The sequence below is a fragment of the Channa argus genome, chromosome 19 (assembly GCF_033026475.1).
Source record: "Channa argus isolate prfri chromosome 19, Channa argus male v1.0, whole genome shotgun sequence".
Taxonomy (NCBI): Eukaryota; Metazoa; Chordata; class Actinopteri; order Anabantiformes; family Channidae; genus Channa; species Channa argus.
Window position 1 is genome coordinate 5,198,338 of NC_090215.1, and position 16,763 is coordinate 5,215,100.

The 16,763-nt window shown below is 42.8% G+C and overlaps 1 protein-coding gene across 4 annotated transcripts in view; it reads right to left on the reverse strand.

Annotated features, from left to right (window-relative positions):
• Positions 1 to 555: 555 nt before the first annotated feature.
• Positions 556 to 16,763, reverse strand: part of zeb1b (zinc finger E-box binding homeobox 1b) — a 49,430-nt gene continuing 33,222 nt past the window's right edge. For all 4 annotated transcript variants that reach the window (XM_067487051.1, XM_067487053.1, XM_067487049.1 and 1 more), the window contains exons 3-8: positions 9,606 to 9,767; positions 8,345 to 8,541; positions 7,674 to 7,779; positions 5,528 to 7,218; positions 4,253 to 4,433; positions 556 to 3,527 (exon numbers count right to left, since the gene is read on the reverse strand). In XM_067487051.1, coding sequence (XP_067343152.1) covers positions 2,836 to 3,527; positions 4,253 to 4,433; positions 5,528 to 7,218; positions 7,674 to 7,779; positions 8,345 to 8,541; positions 9,606 to 9,767 — 3,029 coding nt within the window. In that variant the 3' untranslated portion in view covers positions 556 to 2,835. The remainder of the gene's footprint in view (positions 3,528 to 4,252; positions 4,434 to 5,527; positions 7,219 to 7,673; positions 7,780 to 8,344; positions 8,542 to 9,605; positions 9,768 to 16,763) is intronic.

Here is a 16,763-nt window from a genome sequence, read left to right on the forward strand (position 1 = left end):
TTCTTCCTCTGTCACCTTATCCTTTTAGGGATTTGCCTCATCACATCGTGTGGTCTGCACATTGATTCAGTATGTTTGGCTTGTGATATATTTGTATGCTAGTTAAATAAAGCTGCAGCCAACAGCTGTGCCAAACTATCTGGGCTGGGTGATGTTGCTTCTGAATGCATGCATATGCTTCCAAACTTTATGATACGCTATGCTACCTGCTGTTGGTTGCAGCTTCATATTTGGCATATAATTGACCTTATCATCGAATTATCCAAAGTGTGAAACTATATGACACATATCAGGCATGATGAGAGGCAAAGTATTTAACAATTTTTACCGCTGTTCTCTGTAATGCAAAACAGATCTGATAGTGGACTTCCAAAGCATTTCTTTTCATAATGATATTTATGAGTATTTCTCTGAACATGAGAGAAAGTGAATTACACAATTTTTTGTAGGGAGCTGGTAAAGACTTTTGAGTGGGTCCTTACTGCAATGCAAAAAACAACTAATATTGTGTGATTTTAAAACTCTCAATTACAATATAATAACAAATCGAACAGCTTGTAATTGATGCTTTTTATTGTGAGATGGGGAGTCATAAAAAAAGAAAAGAAAAACAATCACTATAAAAAAAAGAAGATGTTAAAAGGGGGAGGGGTATAAAAGTGGTGCGGTCTTGACACTAAAACATAAAGTAACAAATTGGCACAAATAAAACATAAGAATGTCAATATTATTTTGGCTTGGCAAAAGGGAGAGTTTGTGTGGTTAAGGATTATCCTTCAATACAACAGCACACACTCATGCTATTAGACATACAATTAGTTTTCAAAAGTTCAGTAGCTTCATATTAAGGGCAACGAAAACTAAACCAATATAAGAATGTATGCAGAGAGGTCACAGGTTCCAATTTTTAGGCTTGCAGGGTGCGAGTTTCTTTTTTTCCAGAGAAAAAACAGAATTTTGTTTGTTCGAAAAACATACTTCAGTATGCCGGAGTCTCATTTTCCAGGCTTGTATTATTTGCATTTGAATCTTTTTCCCATACTAAAATATATTATCGTATTAATACAAACTACAGTATTGTACACTACATAGTGTAATAAATAACCACAAAGAAATATAAAAAATAAGACACATAAATATAAAAGTTCTCTATGACTAACCAGACATACCCATTTCATTGGGGGTGGGGATAATACTGTCATTGCTGAACACATACAGTACACACACTAAAACAGAACATAAAACAACATAAGAGACAAAAAATAATACTTTGTTGAATTAAACTCCTGGGATTCATATTTGCCTACATTTTGTTACCTGAAAAGACATCTGAGCATTTATGGTGCGTTCAACAAGTGCACTGAATGAGCTCTGAAAAAGGCAGGACACAGTTAACAATTAGAAATCATATCATATTGTAATTGATTTAGTTGCTCAGAGAAAAAATGAAAGCAACTCATCTAAATCTATGAGACATATATATATGTTAGGCTAAAGTTCTACTCTCTCAGGTATGGTGGCACGCCAAAGTCAACAGTGTTCCGGTTTATTGGTTGATCTGGGACCCGGCAAGACCTGATCATAGTTTCTAAGCTTCAAGAGCAATATTCAATGGCACTTTTGATATGCATGTTTCTTTTGTTTTAGTTTGTGTTTTTGCATAAGGCTCAAAGTAGGGGGGTATGTATAGGAAGGGTCTGACAGTTTTCTGCATCCCCGATCTGATTACCCTCAACGTTTAAAGTAACAATGTGACATTTTGGGAACCCATGTTTATATTCTATATTTCTATGTAAGAGTTAGATGAGAAGACGCCTTGACTTTCATATTTTTCTAGTACATATGGCACAACAGCCAGGTGATAGTTCGCTTGCTTTAGCATTACAGCTTATACATGCATTCCTGGTATCAGCAAAACATGAGTGTGGATCACTAGAAACTCAGGTCAACATTTCTACCTTGGGCTGCCTTGCTGTTTCCCCATATTCCAGTCTCCATGCCAAGCTAAGCAAATGCAGCTTGTAGCCATATATTTCTCATACAGATGCAAGGGTCATCTCAATCTATTCTAATTCTCTTAAAAAGAGTGAAAAACTAATTTCCCAAAATATCAAACTATTTCCATAAAACACTGATTTCGATAAGACACTTTGACAATAATGTGTCTACAAGATCTAAAAGGAACTGAAAAGACCTGTCCGGCTTCTGATATTTTACTTCTTAAGGCTCACAATCCACTCAAAACAATAGAGGAAAAAAAAGAATGCTAACATCTGCTAGCATGGTGGCATGATATATTTAGTGCAGTAATACTGAAGGGTAGACAACACAACTCAACTGCTCAATCCATAGGTAAACCAAGCCACTTGTAGTGCACAGGATTTTTCTTATTTTCCTTCCAACTTAATAAAATACTGACTTTTTTGTTCATTGGCAATAAAAAGGTATAGAAATATCTCCCAACTGTACAGTTTTAAAGGTTAAAATATGAGTGATAAAATTAGTAACACTGATAAAAAGAAATGACCCAAGTTGTTTTAGTAATAAAACATTACCTAAAACATGTCGGCTCTAGCTTCCAAAGTCTGTATAATGCATTTCTTTTGTTTGTTAAAATTTGTGTTTGTCTTCATTGTTTTCTTTACAAATTTTCTAACAATGAGAAATTGTTCTCCTGTGGAAAAGTCACTAGTATTTTTTCAGGCACACCTGGATTTTTACACAGTAGTGAACTGAAATAAACTGTCAGCGTGACCAGACATCATCTCCTGCATTCTTCCTCTGCGCGGGGAGGAAAGATCTGATTGTGTCTCATGGAGGAGTCTGCCTCCTCTCTCAGTCAGTGTCTCCTCTCTCCTGTGGTGTCTTATTCTCCTCTTCAGAAACCACGTTCCTTTTTGTTTCCCCTCTGCTCCGCTCTGTGTCCTTGCCCTCTGCTTCGCCCTCTTCCGTCACCTCTCCTTCTGTATCCATCATGTCCTCTTCCTCTGCATTCATTTCTCTCTCTGTTTTCTGCTCCTCCTCCTCCTCCTCCTCCTCTTCCGCTTCCACGACTACTCTCTCTATCTCCTCCTCATTCCTCTCCTCTTGCTCTTCCTCCTCCTCCTCCTCATCCCCTCCTTCATCCCCTATCTGAACCACCTGGATGTCGTCCATGTACACTGCACCTTCCTCCTCCTCCTCTTCGCTTTCCTCGTCGTCTCTGGTGCTACTCCCGCGTTCATCTGAGTCCAGATGGGAGGGGGCCAAGTGCTGCCTCTGCACCTGGCTCAGGGTCTCCATCTCAGCCTGGGCCTCGCCATCCTCCTCTGGGCTCCCCCGGCCTCCGCCTTGGTTCTGTGTCTCCTTCTTGCAGTAGGAGTAGCGGTGGTTCATGTGCTGAGAGTACGAGCCCGAGTGGGAGAAGCGCTTGCCGCACTTGTCACACTGGTATGGTTTCTCGCCCGAGTGGAGTCTCATGTGTTCAATCAAATGGTGTTTGTGTTTGAAGGCCTTGCTGCAGATGCCACACTCGTGAGGTCGCTTTCCTGCAAAGAAAGAAAAAAATAAACAAGAGTCAATATATAAATCAAAAATGGAAATTCTGGTGAGGTAAAAAAACACAGGCGTTGGCGGAAAACAATAAACACACAGTGAGTCCCCCCCCAAAACTCGAGAATCCCCTAACAATATCTATCATTGATGTATCCAAGGAGAACATTCAAAACAATACAACAAAATCACAACTGAGCTTGAAAACCACCAAGGAAACTTTATCCAGGCAGAGAGCAGCTAGCTTCACCTAGGATGAGGTCATTTGGAGCTAAAAACAGTGGTTACAAGCCAGGTATCAGAGTAATAAAGAGAAAAAAGCTAAAACGCCTCTCAGAGCATTGACCTGAGATTGGCCATGGAGTCATCATCCCAGAGCAATGCAAATCACTACCAGAGCTTGCCTGTTGCAACATTTGGTGCTTCACATAAGAAGCTGGCAGAGCAGAGGTGGGGAGTTGGCGGAAAGAAATTCTCAGACCTCTTCTGTGCATGTTGAGTAATACCTGCTGGAATAGAGGTGTCCACCCTTCTTTACACTATAGCCGAAAATCCCCCTTCTCTTACTCTCTGACTCATCTTTCCCAGGACCCAACAGTGAGTGATGGTGAGACATGTTCTGTTTCTGCATTTTTTGTTGTTGCTTTTTTCTTTATTCACTCCATCTGTGGTTTGCTGTGTTTGTCTGTGGGCTTGGGAAACAATGAGAATTTCTATTTACCCGTGTGTTCGTATTTGTGTCTCAGCAGTGAGCTGCTTTTCTGGAAGATCTTGTCACACAGGTCGCAGGCGTACATTCCGCTTTCCGTCTTCTTCATCTTCTTCCTTGGAGGGCCAGAGTCTGAGTCATTCTGCTCCTCCATGGTAGACAGGCCCTCTGAGCCTGTGTCCTGTCTCTCCTCCTGAAGAATTTGAAAAATCATGTTAATGCACCAATGGTAATTCAATGTGATGTTTTCTGTCTCTTTTTCAGCAAAAACACAGTCCACCACTTAGAAAACAGAATACCATTGAGTGTGTATGTGCACTTTGAATGGAATGCTGCCCTGTCGTCATACTCTACTCATAGTTCTCTCTGGATTCTTTACCAATATTTTCCTCTCCCTGATACTGTTCACTTATGAGCACATCTTTAACTTTGTTGTGTCCCTGGACTGGTAGAGCTCATCCACTGATCCAGGGAAAGAGGATGTGAGCCATTATTAAGGAACAGATATACACATGGTTCTCTTTTTTTACAAGGCAGGTCTATGCCAATCCACTTAACACTAAAGTATAATACAACAACAATAAATCAATGAGGCAGGCAAAGGTGTGGTGTTTAAACAGATTCCAGCAGATCAATAGAGGCTCTGCAGTAAAGTGCAGCATCATGTCCTCTGGGTGACAGCACAGGAAGATCACTCACATACAGTGAGATCTACATCCATCATTATAAGCCCATTAAGTATCTACACAATGAAGAACTATTAAGGACTATCATTTTTGCAAAGAGCTGAATTCTGACATTTCTATATATGACTTATTGATTAGATTTCCAATGCCTTCAGACTATCTATTATGTTCTAGTGGGTTTAGACAACAAGAAGTAATGGCCTGGAGAAGGGTTTGACTAATCGCTTCAAAAAGACGAAAGCAGACTTGATTTCAGTCCCTTTGCTTCTCAAAATGGGCACTGGGATATACACTGGTTCATTTCCCGCACTGCCAATTGTTTTAAATTGATTTACAAAAAATGACTTCTAATTCAAAACTGTGTTCTGCTGTTAACCACTACCTTACCTCTAAGATGATAAAGCTGTGAAGGTGAATTTTGTGACCTTTGGAGACAAAGCCCAGCTAGCAGTTTTCCTTCTACCATTTGTGTGCTGTGCTTAACTGGCTGCAGGTCATAGCTTATTATTTAGCATTCGGATATATCAATCTTATCATCCAATTCTCAAAATGTCATCTATAATGTTAACAGTTGCTAAATTGGGAGAGCAATGTTTCACACCTTCACTTCGTTGAGGTGGATGGTTTCATGCATCTCTGTCCCTGCAGGGCTGTTTGCTGTAGTGGTATAGGTGTAAGCCAGCTGGGGAATTAGAATAGTCTGTTTGTTGTTGGCAGCTAGTGCCTTTAGGCATTGCATTGTGGTCACAATATCGAGGGGTTTGCCACTTAGCTGGTTGGTGTACAGTGCAACATTGCCCATGGCTGAGAGTGGTGATGCGTCTTTCTTTGTGCAAGTTAAATTTAGGGGTTCATCCTCATTGGTGGACCCAGAGAAAAGAGAGGGGTAAACGCAGGCTTTAGCCACAACTCTGTCTGCTTCCTCTCTGGCGGGCTTTGGGAGCGACAGGTCTAGGGGTCCCTCGGTGGTCTGGGGTGGATGATCTGGGATGGGACTGCCAGCTGTCAGGTTTAGTGGTGAGGGGGAGGCTGGTGAGCTATGGCCACCTTTACTCTCAGCTGGGGTGGCTTCTGTAGGGCTGTCCTGGATCACGGAAGGGCTCATAGTGACCATATCTTTCCCTGGAACCAGAGAAACCACACTGTTAGCTTCATAGATGTCCTCGTCCTCTGAGGGGGGTGTTGGGGCACCCAATGATATCTGACCCTCCTGCATTTTGTCAAACCACTTCTTAACCACATGAATTGGCAAACTGACTGAGTCCGATATCTTGGCCAGCTCATCCTTGGTGGGCTCTGCATTTAGGGCAAAATAAGCCTTGAGGAGCGACAAGAGGTTCTTGGGCTGGTTGCAGAGTCCTCCCTCTGTGAGCAGGGCAGCAACAGCAGATTCAGATTTATCCAGGCCTCCTCCATTCAGCCTGAGACAATCTTTCTTGCAGTGTTTGAGGGCATGGAGTGCTTCCAGCCCACCAGGACAGTTATCACACAGGAGACAAGTCTTAGTGGTCTTTTCCTCTTTTTCTTTAGTCTCATTGGGTCTTATCCCTCTAAATGTAAGGTCTTCTGGGAGTTTCTGGGACTTGAAGGTGTCAGTGGTCTGAACCGGTGAAACTGGTTCAGGCTCTTTTTTCAGGTTTTGCGCTGTAAGCTGGCCCTGGTTGGGTTCCAAACTGCAGTTAATAATGATTTTTGCATTTCCGTCCTGACCCACAATAGGCAGGCTAATGGCTGAGATGAGTTGCTGCTGTGGGGAGTGGAGCGTTCCCGTGGTTAACCCTGTGGTAAGCCCCTGGCCTTTGGCATTGTTTTCCAGCACCTGGCGAATGACGTTACCATCCACTGCCACTTTGAGAGCATTCTGCAGGTCTGCCAAGTTGATGCTGATGGGTGACACTAGCCCCACAGTGGGCAGGACCACAGCTTGCACTGTGCCCTGCAGAGGAGCTGTGGCACCTCCACTGAAAACCCCACCATTCATGGTGGCGACAGCTGGGGATGTTATCACTGTTGGCTTATACTCGTAGTCCATAGGCTCAGTCTTGATCTTATTAAGGGGCAGCTGCAGGGGTTTGCTATGCTCCAACTTTTCTCTAATCTGGGTGTGGAGCACTGAGGGCGGTGTGGTCAGCACTGGTGATGGAGCCTGGGTCTGGGTTTTGGCGTTCCCCAAGCGTGATCTGCCGTTAACTGAGATGATGCTTATGCACTTCTTACTACTGATGTGGGAGCTGTATGAGCCTGAGTGGGAGAATCGCTTCTTGCAGTTGGAGCACTCATATGGTTTTTCCCCTGAATAAAACCACAGCATTCATAACAGGGAGCAAGAAAGTGGTGGAGGGAGAGAGAGAAACAGATTTCCATTAGTGAATGAAGCTACATAAGAAAGCTAGGAAGGCAGGAAAAAGCTCTAATGCATTTCAACGATGCTTAAACGCTGATGTAATGGCACCTTAGGGAAATGCCCTTTTCTAATTGTTGTCCCATAATGCCAAAAGAAACACAATTACAGCACATTAAGGAAGAGCAAACAATGGACTGAAATAGAATGAAGGATATTCAAATAGAGGGAACTGGCTAAAACATACATAAAACATAAATATTGATGCAATAGAGACTGAAGCATCTGTGGCAACAAAGAATCATCAATTAATCAGCAAAGATGTGTATACTAGACCAGCTCTGGCACATGTACACACCCATAAAGACACAGAATGCTGCCATGGTGACAGGAGGTGACCACTCACCACTGTGGATGCGTAGGTGCTCCTTCAGATGATGCTTGTATTTAAATGCCTTGCCACATTCAGTGCACTTGAATTTACGATTGCCTCCCGACTGTGTGATGTGTCTCTGTCAGACGAGGTGAGAGGGGTCATTCAGTGAGATGTACAATGAAAACACTACCTTTGAACTGTTACTACTTCACGTCACAATGTCTTTAATCAATGTAGGGCAAAAGTTCATATTTATTTATCATGTTTGAAAATGAGCTGCTAAAGCTTACATGTTTGGTTTGCATAATTTAGAATCTCTCGGTACATAGTTACAACAACACTACATAAGCAGTATGCCACTGAACGAGTATTTAAAAATGAAAATGTCTAGTTTAGACTGATCCATATAAGTAATAACATATAAAAATTAAAACACTATAAATATCAACCACTCTTGCAAATGGTTATGAAAATGAGCATATACTGCCAGATCATTAGAACGCTTTGGTAACATCTCTAAAGGATTGACAAATCATCTACGTTCATTAGGTATTTATATACAACAAAGTAAAGCTTGTAAAAAGGTGCATTTTCACTTATATTTTACAACAATAGGAGCATATAAAATATTGAAACCATTAAACATAAGAATATGTTTCTTCAGTATCCAGCCCTAGTGACTAGTGTTGCAGTCACTTTACCTGTCCGCCCTTGTGGACCGTCATATGCCTCTCTAGTTGAGCACGGTATGCAAAGCTGTAGCTGCACTCGGAACAGCTGAAGCTCTCTTCGGTCTGCTCGTGCCGGTACTTAATGTGTTCCTTCAGAGAGCTGTAACGCTTGTAGCCACGTGCACAGTACGGGCAGGTGAGCAGCTGAGAGAACGAATCAGGGGTCCCTGGTAGGAAACACAAAAGGAGAGAGTTGAAAAAGGAAGTGAGGAGCAGAGGAAGGGGTTAAAAACACACAGTCAATAGGGAGGACTCTTTGATGTTACACATGGCCAGCCTGACTAACACTCCTCTGCTATTTCACCAATCACTGAAAGATCCTCCCCCACAGGTAAACAGCACCCAGGTAACCAAATGGACAAAAGCTGATTAGTGATCTGTTGCAATGCATATGTAGAAACAAGGTACTAAGATTGCCAATGCCAAACTACATTTTATTTTTACTTCTTACAGACACAAAGCCCAGCAATTACAACTTTCACATGCTTGAAATTCCATCATTTGATTGCCTATTGTGTGCTTCAAAAACACCCACACATATAAGAAAAAGTGAGCTTGGTAAACAACAGCCGCCTGCCTTGATCCAAGCTGCTTAACAGAGGGTCTCAGTTGCCTGGCTCCCACACAGTTAAGCATTACTTTGTTAACAGGTGATGTATTAAGTTCCTGTGGGACAGGTGAGGGCCTCAGGATGAGAATGTAGCGCACATTATCACCCAGGTAGCTGTGAGTTAGACCTTGCACAGACGTGACAAATTTACTCAGGTGCTGCTGTTCCCCTCCCCCTCCCCAAATCCCTTTTTCCACTCTTTGGTGGCAGGTAAAAGCCAAAAGCCTCGAAGCCATAATGGGGCCTGTGTGCTGCACTTAACAAATAGCGGTCTGTGTAATGATGTTGGAGAGTGGCATTAATGGGGTGGAGTTAACACCTGAAGTGAGACAGGGAGCAGGTAGAGCCATCCCCAGGGGGCTAGTAATTACAGGGTAGGTGCAATAATAGTGTGAGAGCTCAGTGACTGTGAGCTCTCAGGTGGAATTTTAGTTTGTACTTTAGTGTGCTATGTGGGGACACTGCACTTTACTTATGTGTGCTATGGATTTATATATGAATGGCATTTAAAGCAATTAAAAAACAGTATTTGTGGAAAGGGATGATCATAAAAACAATTTTGATAAGAACGTTTTTATTCATTTGTGTGAATGCGCTGTGAATACTGAGTCTGACCCATACCATTCTCATCATGGCCCCTGGCATCAGGGGTGCCCTGTCGTTGTGGCTCATCCTCTGGGGCCTCTGGGTAGATAACAGCTGTGTCTTGTTGCTGGAGAATCTCCTCCACCAGTGCATCTGTACTCACTTCATCCTCACCATCTGACCTACAATCCTCCTTTACTGTGATTGGGAAAAAAACACATACACTGATTACAGTCATGTCTGCAAAAAACGTACTATTGATTACCTTGTTACTTTAAGACTTAACATGCTTTTTTTGTCGATGTAGGCTATCCATATGAAACCTTGACCTTTATGTATCAAATGTGATAATCCAATACTGTTGTAGTGAGTGTCATTATGGATGAACCGGATCTTACAATCTAAGCTCTTGATTATGACATGTTCACCAGCATGGAATGAGGCATGTGGTGCTACTAGGAAAAATAAACATCCTGAATGCTATTGTTCACAAAAGGATGAGAAACCTAATTAGCATCATAGGCCACAGGTTACTGTATGAGCATCAAGCTCTTTGTAAGAAGTGAATGGCAAGCCTCTATTCACAATATGTTAGGTAAGGTACTTGTTGAGACTGGGGCTGATAATTAGGTGATAAATCTGATTCTGATGTACTGTGGTGGCTATATATCACACAGGCAAAGAGGCACACGCACATGGTCATACGCACACACCATGTTCTGCTCTCTGAAGAGGCCTGGCTTTCGGACTGTGCTTAATATCCAACTAAATGAAAGTCTGCATATCAGAGTTGAGCATGGCCTCCTCAACATCCCAGCTAGCTAGTCCAACAAGCACTAACTACCAAGCTATAGGCAAGTCTAACTTGAGGCTGGAGTTTAGGAGTTTAAGCTTCCTTCCGTCTTTCTGTCTCTGCTCACCCAGCACTTCCTGCATTGGATGCTCGGATCATGTATAGTGTGTCTGATTAAACTGAGTATTATTCCTTTGTGGATATGTTAGTGTGCTTATGTGTATCATTACCAAGAATAATTACAAGGCTGAGCTATCAGCTAAAAGCAACGCTGGGCTACTGCAGATAATGTGGTGGTGTTTTTAGGCAGATGTTTTATGGATTGGTGTAAGCAATCCCCATGTTTAGTGAGGATCTGAGAATTGTGTTTTGAGGATTGTTTAAAGTTAGGGCCAGCTGTGTTCTCCTCTGAGATGGGAACAGGTGTAGTTCTTCATGACTCAGAAGCACACTGAATACCAGTACTCTGACATTCCGTCCTGCTCTGGCTTCCTCTGGTGCACCTTAACAATTTGACTACAGACATTTGTTGCTATGGTTATTCAAGACGATTCCAAAAGCCCTTCCCTACTAGAACCAATGAGAGATAACAACAAAAAAGTTGTGGCTGCTGGTGAACATTTGTTTATGTAAAAGTTAAAGTTAAAACAGTTGCTGAGAAACTCAGAATGCAGGATTTGTATTCCACAGTGGAGTGTCAGGATTGTACCCCATAGCTTTTCTCACAAGGCCTCTGCAGCATTATTAACATCCATGGACATGTGTTACTGATGCTTACTAAGCAGTAGTAGTGTGAGTGTGTGTGCATTCATTTCACAGTGATATCTGATATCTTTCTCATAGTGTCAAACCAGTACTTTAAATTAATTGTTTTATATTTTTTCACGATTATGACGGCAAGGTATGTAAAACCTCTGCTGGATCTGGGAAAGTGCTGATCCAACAGTGTTTAGCTCCCAACCCCGATTGTAGGTAGCATCCAAACACACAAACCTTTAGGCTACAAAATGTTGAGCATATGTGAGAATTGGAGTCCCAGTTGGGGGTCTGTGGTGCAAAGATATGACAAGCTGTTTTCTCTGCATCTCTCTGTGTGTACGCTTGTCTCTCTCAGCTCTTTGTTAAGTACATAGCTGAGGGAGGAGGGTTCACAGACTCTCTGAAGTGACTCTGTGTTATCAAGCTGCTCCCCTGACATGAAACATCACATAAGCCATTTATGTGCTGACGCAGGTATGTGAATGCATCACTGCACATGTAGAAAATCTTTTTAAAAATCCCCAGAAGTGAGTTCCTGTGAGGTTGTGACAGGACCCTATATTGTAGTTCCCCTCTTAAAAAGGTAGTTAGTTAGTTATTCATTTCACATCTTATGACACCACAATATGAAGAAAAAACTCCAAACCACTCAATCTTGTCTTTGCTTCATTCCTTTCTCATAATTTTCTGCCACATCTATGCAACATGATACACTGTCCCATGATGTATTTCCTGGCCTGACCGACCTCTGTTTCCTGTGGTCGTGCATCTAGACCCGTTCATAGATACTATCTTGTATGGGAGAGACATCTCACCGATAAGGGTTCTCACAAACAGCTTGGATAATTCCACAATCATTAGTAAAGATGTTACATATATCTTCCACCAACAGGAAGGTAAATTAGAGAATAGCTTTGAGGTATTTCCTAATCTAGGATGATTTGCTTATCTTTGGCTTAGTGCTATCAAATATTTGTGCTGTGTGTCTCCGCTGGACAATCTTTCCTGCTCTCTAGAGATTTTCCTTTGCAGAAGGGTGGCTCATTTTTAACATTACATCATGACATACTGCATACAGGAATGTAGGTGTTCCTGTGTGTTGACTAAATCCCTGCTCCATAAATTGTAATTTCTCAAGTTCTAATAAAAATCATCAGAGCAGAGTAGGCTAGATTAGGCCAACAGTGAGGAAATAGTAAGTGTCATTGTGTATGAGAGCCTGGCAAATTCAGTGCTACTTGGAATAATTCAGTACCGCGTGAGTACCCGTCAAATACACTCAACATTCAACCAGCTCATCCTGCAACCTTAGGCTATGTTAAACCCAACCTTTGGCTATTATTATGTTGCATTGACAACTCACTATATCAAACCTCTCCAGCTCCACCCTGCTCATTCTCTGAGATGTAATCATGCTCTACAACTCAGATATAAGGGCACAGCTATCCCAGGTCAGCAGTCTCTTTACCTTTTTTCCCCCTGGAGTTAGTTAGTCTGTTCTTACAGGAGAGCACACTGCAGTTTACTGCAGCAACACCAGGCTTCTCCACACAACATTATCATTTAGGAGGAATCGGCAACGACAGCAAGCTGGGGGCCCATAATACCATATAATCAAGAGGAAAGATGCAGAACAAGAGAAATTGTGAGATGACTAAAAAAGGTGGCAAAGCACCGGAAACCTGTTTGCTTTTAGAGCAGGGTAGTCTTAGGAGAAGCCGGGTCAAGGATTTAATTTTAAGCAGAATGGGCTAGACTGATGAGATTAGTGGGTGGTGGTCACTTTTCAAGGCTGCCCAACTGTGTTTTCAGAAGTGCAACCAACAGAGAGAGAATTGAAGGGATGAGAGATAAGGCAAGTGTTTGTTTAAAAGACTGTGGCTTTCCTGTGTTTCAGTCAGTCATATCCAGAATGACAAAAAAGATGTTGCGTGATGTATGAGATATGGGCTACAGAGAGTAAGAGTATGAAAAAGAAATGCACGTGTGAATGTGTGTGTGCATCTGTGTGTTTGTGTGTGTACAAGTGAAAGAAAATATGCCTGATCAAGCATAACGGTGGAGCGCAGCCAGTGCACTGAGCTGTTACAGAGTACTAGTTATGCTTTTGGAGTGTTTAATGTTTACAATGTCAGGATTGCTAACTTTACTTCCTCTTTCGGGCTTTTATTTTGTACACCCTTCCTGTTCTGGTCCCTTCACGTTTATGCCGCTTTACTAATTCCCAGTAATCAGTTTCACCTGCTCTTACTCTTCTGTTTATATACTTCCTCAGTTCCCTTACCGAGCTGCCATATTGTCTGCTTTCTCACCGTGACTTTCCAGCCTTCATCGACTTCATTCTATCCATGGTTTGGACAACGTTAAGTTTTATGACCTGATTCTGTCTGTGAGTTATCACTCTCTATTGACTCTGTTGTTGACTATATGAATGATGCTAGGATAATGAGTGCTGCTACCTGCCCATAAAGATTTACGATTATTACGGATCCTTGTAACCATATTATTTTAAGGAGATTAACCACACTATGTAGATGTTTAATCATGCCATGCACACATTTAACCAAGCCATGTGAGTGTCAGCCTACTTCCTTATATGGAGCTCATCCTCTCTGCATTTAAGGATCTACCCCTAATGCCAGGACCATACTCCACTCTTCCCCATAAACCCCTGCGTCTCCTCCAGGCTCCACTCTCCTCCCCACTCACTCTAGTAAGTCTTGTTCATTCTTTACTCCATATCCCACAAATCATCGCTGAGTTACTCATCCATGTATTCTCTCTCATTGACTGGAGTGCCGTATCATCTATGAGTCGGAGGGCCTACTACATCTCCATCCTGCTATTGCTAACTGGTTTTTTTTTTTATAAATACATTTCTTAAACTGAGTAGTTGTGTCTGGTGCCTTACTAGGTCCAAACCCAAAACCCGCCCCTTACAGTTCAATCTGGCCATTATGGACCCAGCTCCTCAGCTAGTTGGCGCATTGATGTTGAGAAAGCGCTTTTAAAGCACGAGTGAGGTCTAAAGGAGATAATTGCAATGCTTAAACCGATCACTAATCGGTCTGCTTCAATTACCCAACCCGCAGTGGCTTCAGATGCTGCCACCATAGCTTTACCCACAGCTTTTCCTTCCCACCCTGAGAGGGGACTCCAGAACCTGCAGGGCCTTCCTTACATAGTACGAGGTTCAGTTCCACCTGCAGCCCTCATGCTGTTTTGTACAAATCAAACAGATGACTCAAACGGGGCCTTTGTTTTTGCTGTTGCACATCGGGTCATAGAGTTCATTTCTGTCCAGCAAAAGAAACATCTCAGTAAAGTCAGGGAGGACACTACATTATCTGTCTATCTGCTCAGATATGCAAATTTGTGTTTGTAGTTCTTGATGATATACTTATTTTCTCCCACTCCGAGATTGAATATGTCCACCATGTCAAGGCAGTCCTCCAGCCCCTCTTCCAGAACCAGAACCATTTGTCAAAGCAAAGAAATGTAAATTCATGCCACCACTGTCACCTTTCTTGAATACATCATCTCGCCAGGCAGGATAGCTATGGATCTAGTAAAAGTACAGGCCATTAAAGGCTGTCCGACCCCTGACTCTCAATGACAAGTTCAAAGGTTTTTGGGATTCGCCAGCTTTTACCGCCATTTCATAAAAGGATGCATATCCATAGCAGCACCTCTCCACCAACTCACATCCTCCAAGGTCTAGTTCTTGTGGTCTACCTAAGCTGCCACTGCCTTCAATAGTCTTACTTCTCCCCACTCCCCATAATCACCTTTCTAGACTCCGATCTTCTGTTCATTGTGGAGGTTGATGCCTCTGGTACTGGAGTAGAAGCTGTTCTTTCTCAGTGTTCTAAGGAGGACAATAAGGTACAAACTTGTGTGTGTGAGCTCCTGCCAGTCAAGTAGGCCTTGGAAGAGTGGCGACATTGGTTGGAGGGAGCTAAACAACTCTTCATGGTCCTCACGGGCCACAAGAATCTGTAGTATCTCTGCTCTGCTAAACATTTGTACCCCCATCAGGCCTGGGGGGCCCTCTTCTTTGGCTGTTTTGGGTTATCCCTTTCATACATCCCTGGCTCCACAAATTGCAAAAGCTAATGCCTTGTCCAGCATGTATGACCGGGAGAATCATTGTTTGTCTTGCCACTGTGAAAATTGACCTTCAGGAAGAAGTCATCAAAGCTCTTGCCCAAGCACTGGCAGCTTCCACTTGTCCCCCATCATCTTCTTTATGTTCCAGAGAATCTGCGCTCCAAAATCATCCATTGGTGCCATACCTCCAACTTAACCTGTCGCCCTGGCGCTTCCCGGAATGGTTTTGGTGACCCTCCATGGGCAAGGACATCAAGGAGTACGTTGCTGCATGTCGGTGCACACAGGCAAAGATACCCTGACATCTTAACAGAGGTCTTCTTCATCCCTTACTTGTCTCTACTAGACCTTGGTCCCACATCAGTATGGACATCATCATTGGACTTCCCCCTTCTAATAGCATGAGCACCATCCTCACAGTAATCAACCGCTTCTCAAAAATGGCTCACTTCATACTCCTGTTGAAGCTGCCCACCTCCATTGAAACTGCGGACATTCTCCTCACTCACATCTTCCATATTCATGGCCTCCCCTGCGACATAGTCTCAGATCGAGGGCCCCAATTCAGAGCTAAGTTCTGGTAGAATTTTCCCGTCTTCTAGGAATCTCAGTCAACTTGTCTTCTGGTTTTCATCCACAAGTCAAACAGCCAATCCGATAGGCTGAACCAGGAATTGGAGACAAGCCTATGTCTTGGTGTCCGAGACCCCTCCACGTGATCAAGAAATGTGGTTTGGGTGGAGTATGCAAAAGAAACTCCCTCCCATCTGCAGTCACTGGGCTTATCCCTTTTATTCCTTTTTATATGGTGGATCTCAACCACCATTATTCTCCACCCAGGAAGTTGATGCCATGGTTCTGTCAGCTGCTCCTGTGGTACAATGCTGTCATCTCACCTGGCAAAGGGCACGTCAATCCCTTCTACGTTCAGTTTCAAGCTACAAGAAGTGGGCCAACAAGCGACTCTGTCCTGCCCCACGATATACCCCCGGTCAAAAGGTCTGCCTTTCCACCTCGGATTTTCCCCTTCGGGTGGAGAGCAGGAAGCTTGCCCCTCACTAGGATAATGAGTGTTGCTCATTGCCATGAAGAAATAAGATTATTGCGGATCCTCGTAACCGTGTTATTTTAAGGAGATTATCCCTGCTATGTAGATGTTTAATCACGCCATCTATACATTTAACTAAGCCCTATGAGTGTCTGCCTACTTCCTTAGACAGATCTTATCCTCGCCGCATTTACAGTTACTCATCCGTGTATTATCTCTCATAGAAAGGAGTGCAGCCCCATCTAGTGAGTCGGAGGACCTACTTCATCTCCATTCTGCTTTTGCAATCCATCTTTTTAAAAATAAATGCCTTAAATAAATGTCCAACCTCAAAACCAGCCTCTTACACACGAGCCCTTGACAAACTAATTTTATTATTCTTCCTTAAACTTTCCCTTTATGCAAGGTGGTACAGCTGTAGAGCATGAACATGATAGCATACTCTAAGGAATAAATGGCTACACAGTGCAGGGGTCTTTGGTCT